The 16,472-nt window shown below is 39.4% G+C and overlaps 1 protein-coding gene across 3 annotated transcripts; it reads left to right on the forward strand.

Annotated features, from left to right (window-relative positions):
* Positions 1-363: 363 nt before the first annotated feature.
* Positions 364-11,262, forward strand: LOC115018046 (porphobilinogen deaminase-like). Of its 3 annotated transcripts, XM_029446853.1 has the most exons (15): positions 2,454-2,609; positions 2,755-2,808; positions 3,212-3,284; positions 3,862-3,911; positions 5,055-5,110; positions 5,805-5,882; positions 6,440-6,517; positions 6,595-6,670; positions 6,839-6,952; positions 7,292-7,330; positions 7,428-7,547; positions 7,634-7,687; positions 8,204-8,231; positions 8,313-8,399; positions 9,298-9,433. In XM_029446853.1, the coding sequence occupies exons 1-14, from the start codon at positions 2,580-2,582 to the stop codon at positions 8,378-8,380; spliced, it is 918 nt and encodes a 305-aa protein (XP_029302713.1). In that variant the 5' UTR covers positions 2,454-2,579; the 3' UTR covers positions 8,381-8,399; positions 9,298-9,433. The 3 variants fall into 3 exon arrangements, with proteins under 3 accessions (XP_029302712.1, XP_029302713.1, XP_029302711.1); XM_029446852.1 differs by lacking the exons at positions 2,454-2,609; positions 8,204-8,231 and adding an exon at positions 364-571 and having other exon boundaries at positions 9,298-11,262; XM_029446851.1 differs by lacking the exon at positions 8,204-8,231 and having other exon boundaries at positions 9,298-11,262.
* The last annotated feature ends 5,210 nt before the right edge of the window (positions 11,263-16,472 follow it).

Here is a 16,472-nt window from a genome sequence, read left to right on the forward strand (position 1 = left end):
ACAGGGATCACACACATGCCAGATTATTTCTATAATAATCAATATCAATTGTAATTATCTCTAATGTCGTTTTTGATGGATATATTATATTCAACATTTTAAAGGAAACCTCTTAAACTTTATTACCAAGACAAAACTTGTCCCCATCCAACATTTCTCCATAAAGCGATGCCCAAAAATAATCTTCCTTGGGGCAGATTTGATTGTACCGATCTATTTATTAAAAATGTTATTATTGGTAATGTCAACTTCTCTATGGATCGATCATTGAAACTATTTCTGAAACTGTAAGAAGCGGCAACACGCTCCTCGACAAGCATAAAAAACCACTGCATATTCTTTTGGAGTAAACTGATAGACGGAACAAGGAAATGACCTCTGGCCGCCCGGTCCATGACATCACAAGTTCCGCGTTCATTCATGAGGAGCTGAATGAGAAGAGCGACCTTACTATTTTCAAGGATTTCGTGTTTTTTAATGGTCTCTGTGTCACGCAAAGCGCGCTGTTGTTTCGAGCAAGATCGGTGGAGTGAACCTGATCACCGACATGTCGGGGGAAGGAAGTTCTCTGGTAAGTTTTAAGGATATTTACCCGGTGCTTTGCACCATGCATGGAGCACCTTCAGTGCTCCCTGTGGATGGCAAGCGCCATTTCCGTATGCTCCGTCATTTTGAGAGCGGTGATTGGTCAATCCTTCTGTCTGTTTCACTGCTCGGTTCTCCATTGGTCGATTAAAAAAAGATGAACGGTTTGTCACATGCGAGCTGGAAAAAGCAAATGAAAATGTTTAGGGGTTGAGTTTGAAATATACCGTTTGACCAGGTAGTCGACCTGTTGGGTTCATAAACGTAAGTTCAAAAGTAGTAAGCGGTAAACGTTACACCAATATCAAACCAAAACTATGTGCCTGTTCGTCTGCACAATTGTCCAACCCAGAGTGTCAGGATGACACTTCCAAACATATCATGGCGGTTCACTTTTCAGAGGTGAAGGTGTATTGGCATTTACCGAAGAAATCGACAGAAGCGTTTCGTATTTAACTGCTTTATTAGCCTTCTAACTCTTTTACAAAGAAGTGCAGCCCACTCCTGTTACGTGTGTTTTTGGTAGTAGTAGTTTAAAATGTGTCTGAAACATGCGACAGTAAATAGTAAACACAGATTTCAGATACATGTAATGGAGTAAAAAGTAAAATATTTCCATTTGAAAGAAGTAAAAAGTGTCATTAATTGGCAATACTCAAGTAAAGTACAGATCTTAAATGTGTACTTAACTACGGTTCTTGAGTAAATGTTACATTCCACCACTGCTGACAGCTGTAAAATCATATTGAGTCTTTGTTATCATGCAGTAACCTGACTGCTAGCTAAACAACATTAAATGAAGAGACATTGTATTGCAGACAGACAAATGAACAAGAACAAAAGAACAAGTTGCTAAAACAATCCTATTTTTACATAGTCAAAAGGGGTGGTGATGGCCTAGTGGTCTGCTGGTACTAGGGTCTGGGAGACAGTCCCTGTAGTTGGTTCACTGTAAGTCGCTCTGGATAAGAGCGTCTGCTAAAACAAACCAAAAAATATAAAACTAGTTATAATTGTATACGTTATCACATATATAATGCATATGAAATACAAACATATCAATGAAACGAGTCAATTGTGAAATTATTGATATGAAACTATTAAAACTCAACTCATCATCGACTATCATTGTAGAAAAGTGAAAAATACAGCCTGACTTTAAAAATGCAGCAATTATCTTGTAAGAGAAACATACTGGCACAATGCTGCTATTTTATGTTTTTTATATGTGCAGGGGGACCTTATGATTTATGACCGCCTTATTAAGATTTGTTGATTGATTTTTGTTTTTCACTAAAAAAGATATTCATTAAAAAATATAAAAGTAAAAAAGATGTTTCCTATCTGTGATGCAATAAACATATTTGTTTCTTAACACAATGTCAGATTAAGAGATTCCAGTAAGAGATACCAGGATAATCGTGACATGACATTTTCATGCTGTCTCATGCCTACTGATAACACTGAAGGACACATTAACAAAATGCTTTCTTTACGATTGCTTAGTTTGTACACAGTTAAATATGTTCCTTGATAGGCAATGTGTTTTTAATTTAGTTTCATCAAAGAAACAGAAGCGACAAATGTGCTTTACATGTTTATTTTACATCTACTGTTCTGTCTTATTCTATGGCAGATAGCTGCTTTTTTGTGGCTTAAATAAAGCGTTTCAGAGGAGGAACGTTTCTAACCACTCACGGCTCTATGTATCAAAAACCCTGTGACTACACCTCATACACAAAACTCTACTCTGCTGCACCTCCCTGCCTTTTATAACGGACTCAATGAATTGGCACACTTATCTTTTGGAGCCAGAGATATCTGGGGTGGAGGTCCTGAAGGAGGAGGGGGGGTGTCTGGTTAAAAAGACCACTGTATCTAGACATGAGACTATATGACCTCAGCACAGCTACTTACAAGACACAGCAGGCAGCCTCAGCCACACTGCACACAATAGCCTCCACAGTGCACACGCTCAGTGCGGACACAGAATTATGGAGCAAGGACCTTACAAGTACATCAGGGTGAGGCGAGCAGAGAAAATGTTTCAGCACTTTAATGAGCTAGTTTTACAGGTGGTTGCTGATGTGTTGGGCTGATTTAAAGGACATCAGAATATGTTTAAAGGAGTTTGCAGACAGTGAGTTTGTTTCTTTTTTGTCCTGACAGGATGGGAACGGCAAGGTTAGTCGGGTCATCCGGATTGGAACCCGCAAGAGCCAGGTACAGTACTACATTAATGAAATCAAGCTTAACTTTTATTATGCTTGCTTTTAAAAAATATATATTTTTGTTTGACTTTTGCATCATTACCAGTTTGACTTTTTAATTGACGTTTTAGCTCTAATTTAAATGTGAACACCAGCATTAAAGAGCCTCAGTGTCAGTTAAATGTGAGTTATCACCGACCGTTTCTTCATGCTGGATAAGATACAGCAGAGCAAGATGTCTGGAGCTCTTCTCGCAGAGATAACGCAGCTCTAGCGCAGCTCTAGCGCAACAATGTCTTTTAAGATAACGCTTCCTCCTGCGGTCTGCCATACTGATAGGATGGTCACTGGCTCTGTCGGGGGCTGTTTGAAATATATCAGTTACAATCCAGCTAAAGTGTGTTCTTCTATCCCAGTTGGCTCGCATCCAGACTGACAGTGTGGCAGACAAGTTGAAAGAACTGTACCCCGACGTCCACTTGGAAATAGGTGAGGATCATCCCCGCCTGCATTTTGTGTCGCAGGATCCTGCAGAGGCTTTGTAGCGCTGTCGCAACATCTTCTAGCAACAGCAGCTGTCTCCACCAGGCGTAAACCTGCGGGGAGATAATGTGTCTGTTCGTTGTGTGTACCTGTCTGTCTCAGATACCTGTAGGAACTATATTTCTGAAATACATCCGCCAACCGTGTCACCGTGCAGAAGGAAGCCTGGATCTACTCATGGTCGAGACGCTCGTGCTCACTCGTTGGCGGGTGTAGTTCGGTAGAAAGAAAATAGTTCCTACATGAAACTGCTCACAACATGTTGAACAATGTTAATGGTAAAATGTAGCTTGTAAGCTTGTAGCTTAATTCTACTATTGTATCTGGCTTCACAAAACCGATGTTCTGAAGTATTGTTGTCATGACCTCCAATGTGTCAGCTGGAGGGTGTATTTTATTACCCGAATAACTCCAAAAGTTGTGAAAGACCTGTAGACCTGTGTCTTCAATGACACTATTAGTGTTTTTGCTAGTTGTTACTGGTTAATCATATTATTGAATCTTTGTATCTTCTCTCTTTCAGTTGCCATGTCAACGATAGGAGACAAAATCCTTGACACAGCTTTATCAAAGGTGAGGCTTGTCGTGATTGCCACAATTCAAAGGCTACATTAGAATCAGACCTCGCCAACATCAGAAAACAGAACATTTGAGTAGACCATGTATAGTTTTGTTATTATTAAAAAAATCCCAACAAACATGCACGGTAAGAACTTTTAGTTGTATTTAAATGACCTGCTGTACATTATAGACTTGTAACACACTTTATTGCTCTCTAGGGCCAAAACCGTTAGAGTCCAGTTGATACTCAGTACTGATTGCAGGACTAGTCTCTGATTTATGGGGAGACACTACAGGGTAATAGGATAAACATTTTAACTAATAAATATCAACATGAAACTTCCCCTGCTCATTAAGACATTATGACAAGTCTTTTTTGTATTACAAGTTTTCTGAAATTGTTTAAATATGCTTATTAAATATGTGCTAATTTACATACATTTCCAGAACAGAAATCTGAAAAAGCCAGGTTCAAAATTCTTCATTTTGTAGTCAAAGGTTTTTACTGAGGGAATTTTGGATATGTCTTTGTAACACTGCATAAGTCAGAAAATGCTGTAAACGCTGTGTTTTTAGGAATAGAATGCTCAATAAATCAGGCTATGGTTGATATATGAACAAAGCCCACTGTAAAAACCTTTAGTATATAGATAGGAATGAAACTGCAACGTTTGGTGTGTGCTGCTGAAGTGGAGATTTCACAAAACTTTTGAGAAAACAGCCATTTTGCACTAAAGGTAAATAGGATTCAAAGTTTTAACTAATTTAACATTAAACTTCCCCAGTTGATTACTTAGATTAGGAAAATAATTTTTTGTGTTACAACTTTTCTGAAATGTTTTTTATCTTTAAATATGCAAATGATTCATTATCTAATGCTAACGTTTGGTGAATTTGGGAGAAATCTACAGATGCAAATATACAAAGTTAGTCAAATAAACACCTAAATGTATATTTTGATGTTCTTTTCCATTGGTCTGAAAAAAGAAAGACGTTATGGAAGCAAAATAGCCCAAACTCTTAAAATTTGACCAATAAATTTGCAATAAAAATCCAACGTGGATTCACTTATTGTAAATGTCTTATTTTCAATGTAACAGATAAACGCAAAGTAACAACGTACCTAAAACTCTTGTTTGTTTCTTCTGAACGCAGATTGGAGAAAAGAGTTTGTTCACCAAAGAGTTGGAGAGCGCTCTGGAGAGGAACGAGTGAGTGTTCTCGCTGTCATCGGTGACACCACACTGGCTTCACAGCATTGTTTCACCAGCGGACACCAACCGTCAGGGCTTCACTGACAGGGGTTCACTTGTGAGACTTTGCATTGTAGCTGTCAGTTAGAAATACTTTGTGCCAATAGAGCGCTGCAGGTGCGAAACATTTTTGTCGGCCAACCCTGAAGTTAGCATTGTTCTTGTTCCCTCGACAACAGGCCAATTGATATTGGATTATTGCAGAAAAAAGGTTCTGTGGCAAACAAAAGTTTATGATACTTGTTCAGCAAGATAACTTTCATAAAATGCCACTTTTAGGATTTTCTTTAAAGCATAAATGCAATCGGCAAAAGTAAAAATCTAACGTTCTCATTGAATTTAAAGCATTTTTATGGCAGAAAAATCTCTATAAAAAAACGGTGAATAAAATGCCGTAATCAGCCAAATCTAGGTCATTTCTTTTATCCACAAGTTACTCTCAGAAATCCATAAGAGCATCCACTGTCACATGAAACCCATGCAGAGGGAAACGATTTGATCTCCTACACAGCCTCAGATGTAGCAGGTGGCTCTGATCTGTTGCTGCCTCGACCATGTAAAACATTCCCAGCACTGAATGGCTGTATTATACCATGAGACATAAATAGAGCATGTATGTATGGTGTGATATGACTGCTCCTGTGTCCCACAGGGTCGACCTGGTTGTTCACTCCCTGAAGGACCTTCCCACCACTCTGCCTGCAGGATTCACCATCGGGGCTGTGCTGAAGTAGGTGCACTCACACTGCAGCATTTCTGTGAAATCACTCACGTTCAAATCCCCACTACTGATGTAGAAAAGAAAAGATAAAAAGAAACAGAGCAGTGTATATGTACATCCTGCAAATATGGGTTCTGATTATAATATTTGTAACTTTTTTTAAATTATAATTATTCGGTTATCCATCTTATGTTATGCGTTCTATAAATTATACTTCATCTTCAATCTTTCAATCTATTTTCATCCATCTTATTTATAATAAGTATGGCATTTTATCGCTGTTTTTATGTCTATTTTCCCTTATTGTAAAGCACATTGTGTCGCATTTCTTGTATGAAATATTTTTATTATTATTTATAGGTATGGTGTCTTTTTTCATTTTTTGTAGCTTTTTTTCTTTATTAGAAAGTACCTGGTGGTGGGGAAAGACAGTGTTTTTGGGGGTGGATGACTTGTGACAAAGATAGTGTGGCTTGAGTCAAATATTACTTATTGACCATTCTGCAGGTTATTATAATATTTGTTGTGTAACCAACTCACTGTCCTTTGCTTCCTGCTGCTTTCAGAAGAGAAAACCCCCATGATGCAGCGGTATTACACCCCAAACATTCCAGGAAAACTCTTGAGACTCTGCCAAAGAACAGGTACAGTTCAACTAGTTGTTTGTTTTTCAGTAATATCAGAGTATGGTTAACTAACTTTCTCCTGTGTGTTTGTGTAGTGTGATCGGCACCAGTTCACTGCGCCGCGCCGCTCAGTTGAAGAAGAGATTCCCCCACCTGGAGTTTAAAGATATTGTATCCTTTTTAGGAAGCCATTGTTGTGAGTCAGAACATCATGATAGCTGAAGTTAAGATGGAAATTATTTTAGATTTTACTGCACAACAAACAATCCGTGCTAGGGCTCGAGTAAGGAGCCAGAATGGAATTGCCTCTGAAGTGTTGTCCTTAGCTGGCGTCTCCAGCGTGGGAACCTGAACACGCGTCTGAAGAAGCTGGATGAGAAGGAGGACTTTGCTGCCATCATCCTGGCTGCTGCTGGCCTCAAGAGAATGGGCTGGGACAACCGGATCAGCCAGGTAACCCTTCATGATCATCTCAAGTTCTCCCTGTGAAGTCAAATCATTTGTCATTCAAAGGTTTTATGGGGTTGTTTGAGGTACTTTTTCCGTAGATGTGGCATGCCCACAGTTTGGAGAAACAGACAGGAGTACTAGCACGGACGGTGAACAATGTACCGATGTGGAAGGAGGCAGCAGCAAAACGTGTTTCAGACATCTAAAAAAAAAAATCAATATCAGTGTACACTAAAATGGTGCCTGTGAAGAGAACATAGATGGATAAGTACCTCATACAACCCCACTTCAACACACCCGAGCTATAACTTTAACAGTCTGTCTGATTGTTTCCACTGGTAGATCCTGGGGCCTGAAGACTGTATGTATGCTGTTGGACAGGTAAGAGCAAGATGGAAAATATGACTAATACATAGAAGAGAAGGCTACGCAATAGCTAATACTTCCACACTACGTGCGTGTGTGTGTGTTTTGACAGGGGGCTCTGGCGGTGGAGGTTCGGGCCAGAGATACAGACATCTTGGAGATGGTGTCAGTCCTCCACGACCCAGACACTGTGCTGCGCTGCATCACTGAGAGAGCTTTCCTCAGACACCTGGTACACCACACACACAGTCATTGACTCATTTTCACATTGTATGAATATAGAAATCCCCATGTATTCAATTTAACTGTCATTTGTAGGAGGGGGGGTGCAGTGTTCCGGTGGCTGTACACACCGAAATTAAGGACTCTCAGGTAAGAATGCGAGGTAGAGGCGCACACACATTTTTCAAGCATACAATTGACCTTTCGATAAGCCCCTCCCCCCTCTAGTTACTGTTGCTATGCATGTCAAGCTTTCTGTTCACAACATATACAGTTTACAGCGATAGCGGTGGCAGATTTATCAGCCACAACTCTGTCATTTTTTACTTTATTTCAGACAGAAGTAGAGGAAAGCAGTCTGGAAACCAGCTAGCTAGGTAGCTAATTAAACGTTAGCTCCACGAGTTGTTTGAAACCTCTGTCTCCTACTGACTTTTTAATGTTTCCAGCTAACTCGTTTCAACAAGAACCTTAAATATGCACTTGATGGTTACAGGCGTGATATCATGCTAATAGACTGAGGCTAACTGGTCCCACGTACACATTTAGCATCCTCACCAAGTGTAGGAGACAAGGAGATAAAGAAAAATAGATCTTATATGCAGTGTAGAGCTAGTTAGTCTTCATATTATAAGTAACATAATCCCTGTTTGGATCCTAAAATAGAAAACATACCTGGACAAGCAACACAGAGGTTAGATTTATATCTTACTCTGGCAATCAACTTTACAAGAGAACAAGAGGTTGAAGGTCAAACTTTCTGATGTTATTGCAGCTCTACCTGACGGGGGCAGTATTCAGCCTGGACGGGTCAGACAGTCTGAAGGAGACCATGCAGACTAGCATTGCTGCTGATGACAAGGTAACGGCTTGTTCGACTTCACAAAGAGTAATGGTTTGTTCACAACAAACACAAAGCACATTTACACACATTACAAACGATGCCAATGCAAAGGCACAAACTTCGTGTATGTTGAAATTCGAGCGAGAATTTTGCGTGACGCTGTGTAGCCGACACTGACGTTGTTAAATCAAAATTGGAGGACAAAGTTATTGTAGCCGTCATCCATTATAAACATCTTAAATACTGGTAAGTTTGCATCATTTTAAAGTGACAGTGTTTGTAGTAGGGCTGAACAATTTGAAAAAAATATCTAATTGCGATTATTTTGACTGATATTTCAATTGCGATATGATTCATAATATTGGGGGGGAATGCTAATTTTTGCGTCATTATTCTCATTTAGTTAAAAAATATATTAAAATGTTCATGGTGTGTAGTATAGACTTGTAGGGCTGGACAAAATGTAGCTCTGCAGCACCACAATATTTAATTCAGAATGGTATGTTGACACATACTTTGCCCCTGCTGTGATTTGGATATTGCACTCGTTCATTCTGTGATTTCGATTATCCATTCAGAAAACAAACATTTAAAAAGTTGTTTCCTTGACCTCTTGCGGACGGACCTGACGCAGCATTAATTCAGTTGAATTGACTTTAATTGACTTCTTATAAATCCGCATCATGACGTTATGGGTTTTCGGCAACATTTGATCCGTTTATTGCAACTAAATCACAGCATAATCTTTTAATTTTGGGTTCATACCGCTGTACTAAACCAGATTACTTCACCTGTACAAGTTTGGTGTGAACACAGCATCACAGACTGGATGGAACACAGTGAAGTGTGTTTTTAATTTGTGTGTCAGCCATCTTATCACAGACCAAACTTTATATGGCTAATGTTTGTATGGCAGAGCATCGATGAGGTGGACGAGCGGGTCCAGCGTGTGGGAGTCACAGCCAGCAAGATCTCTGGTGAAGCCCAGGACCGGGCTGAGCGCCTGGGGGTCGACCTGGCCAATTTACTGCTGATCAAAGGAGCCAAGGAGATCTTGACGGTTGCCCGGCAGCTCAACGACGCCAGATAATCCTGCCCGGCGGAAGGCGGCAGGGCTCTGGAGGTGATCGGGTCCTTGAGTGCAGACTGTCACAGCCTTGTGTAAAATCTTGAATTCCTTTTTTAATTTTGTTACAGATTTGACAGATTGAGAAAAAGAACGGTGACTTTCTGGTGCACCAGAGGAGCTCAGTCAAATCAATGTTTGAGGATTTTAAACACGACTTGGACCAAAGTTGTGTTTAGTTAATCCAGTACCTCATGGAACATCTCCTGAGCCATGTAGAAACTGCCTTAACACAAAATGGCCTTTAAACATTTTTGTCAGCACCTTTTTTGTTTATTTTTTTTAATGCATATCAGTATCAGTATATTAAATGGGATGCCATTTAAATTCAGCATTCTCAAATATTTTCCAATATAACCGAGGATGTTTCATCTTTAGAGTTCCTCTCTTAGCTGCATTCTCATTTGGAAAGGCTGACATTTGATGGTACCAAAGATAAGGTTCTGGGCACGAGTGCACACTGTGTGGCTCGGAGCAGGCAACACTGCACTAAATGGGCCTCATTGAGGTGTGAACGTTGAGAAATGTAGATATAAATGTAAATGTGATCTTAAACAGTAACTTTTCTACGTAGCTTCACTTCTCCATTCAGTTCTACCTCTTTCACAGAGGGAGAATATTTATAATATATATGATGAGAAGCACGAGGGAGAACCTAGTGTTACTCCACCAGAGGCACAGCTCGTGATGCTCAGTTTGTACTGAACACAAACAAAGTGTCGTCCAACTACACGACTGGAGATTACTTGTTAAACGCTGGAGCAATCCCTGCAATCCTGTTTTCAGTTTTCTGCTCAGATTTTAAATGTGCACTAGGCTGTTGTACAACAGCAGTTTGTCCTGTTCATGCTTTGCTGATGTTGAATCTTGGCAGCACCACGTTAAGCTTATGATTTTTAAATACGGTGTAAATACTACAGTAGTAAGACCGACTGTTTACAAGGTAAAGGCCACTGCAGCAAACTCATTGACTGTGTTAGAGAAGTTAAGGGGCCAAACAAACAAGTTGTTTATTTAAACTGTAAGGCTTTTGCGGCTGTATTGCTCCACTCATTACACTGACTGATTAATGGCCATTATCTCATTCATGCAACATACAAGTTGTGTTCTCCTAAAGCACCATTGCATTCAACAAACAAAACTAATATATACTTTGGTGAATGCAGTGCATGTCTGTATAGTGCATCCACAGCTATTCAAAATGTTTTTGTTTGTATCAAATTAACAAAGAAATGAATGAAATATTTGTATTTGCTGTAATGTTGTCACTGAAGTGTTTCCAAAAGCAAAATATTTAGAAAGTTGTAGACCTTAAGGACTTGAATGCCATTTTTTGTCTTAGTTTCTGTCAAAGTGCCATCTCAGTAAATGTATTTCTGCATATCTGCCTTACATAGAGCAATGCCTGCTTTCTCTTCCTTCATTCTGCATCAGTGTACCCACTGTACATTTAGTGTGTTGCCATATTTTATTTCTTTTATTTTATAGGTTTTTATTGTATATTATAGTTAAGTTAAACCTCCTGAGACAATATGAAGCAATGTTAGCCATTTTTTGTTTTTCAGCTTTAAGTTCTGTATGAATTAACATAGAATGTTTCTGTATTTAGATTCTTTATCACAGTACTTATTGTTGCGTCAATCCGTTAATGACAAAATGTTCACATTGTATCGTCGAGGTTTCTTTTTGGCACTTGATGTACACATCATGTCAAATTAAATAATCAAATGTCAATAAAGCTGTGTGTTATACCTGTTCATTTGTCCTGTGTATTGTTATTAATCATATATCAGCGAACGGCTCAGACACTTGTTGCAGTTGATTAACTCCACAGAATCTCAGTCCTTACCTACACACTGACGACTACAAGAGTCTACAGGCAATCAAGAGAGTTCTAACATTTCCACCAGCATGGCATGAAGGTCTGAACCAAAGTGCAAAGCATCCGATAGTTATCGAGACAAATGTCAAACTGCTGGTGGTGCTAAAGAAAAATCAGGGATCGGTAAATGGACAGATGTGACCTGCAGGTGGCGCTAGAAGAAAAGATAGGGTATCAGAGAAGTCGTTAGAATTCATTCTTTTAGAAAAATGTCCTGCCAAACAATTCAATATTTGTAAGAGATTTTAGTCTGGACCAATCAACCAGCATCGTTATTTCCATAGTTTAACTTAAGCTACTGTACTTACTTTGCCATAATGTAAACAAAAATAATGCCACAGATTATTTTATTGTTTGACCAAATAACCTCATAATTGAATGATTCCAGAGCCAGCCAGTTGCCAAGTAGATCTGTTAAGATGGTACAAAGCCAAGTTTATGAGCAGTATCCTTGTTCTATATTGCAGACACTCAGCATATTGTCCTCCTCATGTCCCCTCATCCAGTCAAACTGCAGCCTTCCATACTGAGTCTTCCCGCTGGGATTCAAAGTATAGAAGCTCTGTTGGGAGTTCATTGGGATCACCCAGTGGTATTGAATGGAGGCAGGCTCTGGGGGGTCTTGCATCTGAATCTTTTGCACCACCCTCTGATGTGCTGCTGCCTGGCCAGGCTGCAGTGAAGGGATGGTTGCCGCAAGTTGTCTGGCTTTGGAAGACTTGACCAGATGCTCTCTAGTGGCCAACCGCGCTGCCCGTGGAGAACAGGAACCTTGCAGAGCAATACATTTGTACAGGTTCTTCCTCCACTCAGGCATGTCCTTGTAGCCTTTTTGGTCATTGGTGGGAAGGATAGTTTGTGCAAATTGTGCATGGTTATCAGAGCAGAGAGTGCGGCTGGGGCATTCAAGATCGATAATACTGGAGGGCTGAGTTTGAATGGTGGACAGCATAGACCTAAATGCAAGAGGGCTAGACAGCCCACCGTTCAGATTCAGCCCCCCGGTGTTAGTCTGAACGTTGTAGTGGGTAGCCTTAGAAGCAAGAAGACGTTCAGTAATGGTGGAGCGTTTTCCAGGGTGTGACGAGTTCTTTGTGCTAAACTTGAACTTCTTATAGACCTCTATGACTTTTCGATCAAGGGGCACGTGTGCTTGGTCTCTGACGTTGTAATATGTGGTCGAAGACAAGAGGACCCTTACATCTCTGATTGGCGAGCATTCAGGAGGCCCAAGGTCCGGTTGGGGTTGAAGATCCTCTGGTGTTGGAGGGGGAGGCTTTAGGGGATGAGGAGTCAAGTTGTGGGTCTCCATAGGTGGTTTGCACAAGGTTATCCTCGGTTCTTTAAGTATGAAAAGGTAAAATGTGAAATGTTAAGAGTGATGATCTAAATAGTGTAAGAAGCAATGGGCCCCAGGCAAGAACATTCGCATATTCTTATCCTAAACATCTTACCCCCAATTTTCTGCAATTTTGGATTGTACAAGTGTCGCAAGTTGGATTCAGCAAAATCACTTAAATGGAAAAACTTGACTTGAATTGTTTGTTTCCACTTTTGTGATAGGTATTTGATCATCCTAATCAGTGTCACCAAATACGTGGTCAAGATATATTCACAAAAATACTGAGAGTATAGCAATGCTCTGAGCGGCTGAAGCTGTGGGCGATTCATTAGTTTTGGAAGTATTTGTTCACAAATAAAAGTATAGTAAATAACAGAAATACAACATTTCATCTGATGATGGTGCTAAATGAAAAGTCAGGGGAACAAGAAAGGCTGCAAATGTCATGGCAATTCATCCAATAAAAGTCCCAAACCTCATGGTGGTTCTAATTCAAAGGATCACCAGAGTCATAGAGATTCATCCCCTAAGGATCATGACTGACACAAGACACGAAACAGTCATGGAGATGGATGAGCGAGGACATCTCATTATAAAGTAGGAGTCTAATAAAAATGTTGTTGTGAATTTGCAAGCCATGATGCACATCACATTAATGAACAGATTATTAATTTTACTTTTTTATATTTTGGTAAAATATTTAAACAAGGTTTCCGTGGGTCCTTAAAAATTCAGAAATTCAGTTATTTGAAATTTAGGCCTAAAAAGGTCTAAAATAGTTTTGAATACAAGTGTCGGTCTTAACATGAATGCTGTTGTGTTGATTGCAAATAATGAAGAGGGTCGTCATTTAGCTAACCCTAATATGTTCATAGCTGTTATATAGGCTGCTATTGTATTGTTTAAACATATCAAAATAACCATTTCAAATGCCATATCAACATTATTTGGTAGTACCTTTGGGAATGAAGCCAGAAGTTCTCTGTTTATAGGGCACAGCGACATATTGGAGTGGAGGTGTTATGGTTTCATGAAGCTTCATGTCTTCCCTTTCCTCTCTCAGTTGTGTATGTCCCTTTTCATGACAGGTTTGTCTAGAAAACATGTAAACATAGATTGACAGTTGCCCTGTATAACATGAGAAGTTGTAAACCATCATTCAACTTTAGCACTTACAGGAGGTTGACAGGCTTTCTTGAACTGTATGTTGAACTGACTTCTTGCCGCTGAGGCTCCACATGAAATGTTTTCAGCTGGTCCTGCAGAGTAGTCTGGATGTTGTAGGAGGGCTTCACGAGGATTATTCTATCCATCTTGTCTTCTTCCTTTCTCTCCATATCTGTTTTTTCCTCTTCGTGTTTCTCACCTTCCTTTTCTTTCCTCCTCCTTTTGACGTCATCTGTCTTTTCTTCCTCTTCCTCCTCATCTTGTGCGAACCAAATCACTCTGGCGCTCAATTCCAGATCACTTGTTGTGCATTCATCAAAACCATAAAAGATATCATCCAAATAGTCTATCTTGGTAGGAGCCTTTTCCTTTCTCCCCCAGCTCCGGATCACAGAATTGGGGATGTAGCCATCTGGAGCTATGGGCCACCTCAGAAGCTCCGTGATCACATCAACAGTTAGAGACATGATATTTGGCCCTCTTCCTCAGCTTAGGCTCCAGAATCGTGTACGTCCAACATCAAGCGGAAAGAAGAGTTTGATATTTAGCTCCCACTCTCATGTCTGTTCTGTAAATATGAAGTTACAGTCAGCAGATGGTTATTTTAGCTTTGCATTAAGAACAGAAACAGATAGCCGGGCTCTGCCCAAAGGTAACAGAATCTGTCATCACCTTTCAAGCACACTAACTAACACATCAAATCTCATTCAACCTGTGTAAAACTGCCACAGTTTTGTTACATTTAGACATATGGATGGATTACTGAGCAGGCCTACTGGTCAGAGGCACCCCTGGCATTCTCCTACAAAATGCCCCTCAAAGTGACACGTACCAATCAGGGAAAGTCTCTAAATTACCACAAAGAAACACAAAATGACTACAAAGAAACACAAAACCACAGAGAGATGCTTAACAACTACATTGAGACACAGAACAACAAAAAGAGGTTAAACAATTACAGGCTGAAGTTTGTGTGTCTTGCTTCTATGTAGGAGAGGTGGTGGGACCATTTGCATGTCTGTGCCAGGAGGCCCATTGTATAATCCGCCCATGTTTAGACAGTCAGGCTAGCTGTTTCCAGACTCTTGTGCTAAATCTAATCTAAGCTAATCAGCTGCTGGCTCTATATTCATATTTACCAAACAAACATGAGAGTGATATTGTTCCTCTTGTCTAATTATTGGAAAGAAAGAGAATAAGTGTCCTTCCAAAAATGGGTTTAACTATTAAACTATTGGGTTATTGAAATGATTTAAAAAATAACTACCTGCCATTTATGTGCCATCTTCCTTTAAGTAAGAAACACATTTAATGTCCATTATTATATCAGGCGAATGTATTATTCGTAACTCACCAGAATGACTTCTTCTTGTGTACTTAATGGTTTGACCTTCCTCTTCTTAGCAGGTGTTTCTGGCAGGTTTCTGTTACCCGCTGTAAGCTTTGCTTCTCAGGAGAGGCCTCCTCACTTGCTGTGATCCATTTATAGTTTAAATTTAAACATTTAAATTGGAATTTTAACAACCAATTTACAAAATGGAACTCAAAACAGGGTTACCATTCCAAAGACAGCAACAAGTGTTTGTATGCTCCAGGTAGTACACACATAATTATTACGATATAGTAAAAGGAAAGAAGTCAAATCTAACAAAAATAAAATGACCAATAACATTCGGTACGGCTCCAGTTTTCAAAGCTTTGGAGTTTTTCCAGGCTAGAGTTTAGCTAAGACTTGATTAGAGTAAAGTTTCTGTTAGCTTGAGTGTTTATGGAGAAATAAGGCCATTCATCTGTAGAATGACTCCTCTGTGAGGAAAGCAGCTGGAGCCTCTTGTTTTCTTCTTTTGTATCTCTTTATTGTAGCAATCAACACCTACACATGTGAGACAAAACATAAAACATGTAGGCATCCTAATTAAAAAGGAAAACTTAACAGGTGTGACTCCACTCTCAATAGGATAATACATTCAACATGGTAGCAGGACAGGGTAACTGTAGTATGGCTTAGGAGCAACAAAAAAAGGACATAAGACAATAGTATCATTATTAACTTAACAGAAAGGGTAAACGTTCAAATCTAATTTATTTAAATAAATTCATATGAGCATATTTGTTATTGTTTATCGTTTGGATCGACTCAAAGTACTTCCTAAATTTAATCAAAACGTTGGGCGAAAACTCGAGAACATTTATGGATGTAAAATTTCCCCAGTAAAAATAATAAATTGACAGACTGCTGAACTTTCTTGTTTTTGTATAAAATATAAAATATATTAATATGAAAATAATGCCCCCCCCTGATTTTTATTTATTTAATATTCACAACTCAATTTTCACATTGAACAGGTGCTCTTTTAACATAAACTAAACGTTTATGTTATTTGTCTAATTTATGTGCACATTTCTGTGTCTACTGCACGGGTGTCAAACTCAAGGCACAATTATATCCGGCCCGCGAGAAAATATAATTTCTCTATCATAACTGGCCCGCCGGTTTTGGTAATTAAATCAATGCATGGCACAACCACGGGAAAATACATATTTGAGGAAGTATCTAAATGAAACTACCCCGGG

This window comes from Cottoperca gobio, chromosome 13, assembly GCF_900634415.1.
Source record: "Cottoperca gobio chromosome 13, fCotGob3.1, whole genome shotgun sequence".
In the NCBI taxonomy this organism is placed as follows: Eukaryota; Metazoa; Chordata; class Actinopteri; order Perciformes; family Bovichtidae; genus Cottoperca; species Cottoperca gobio.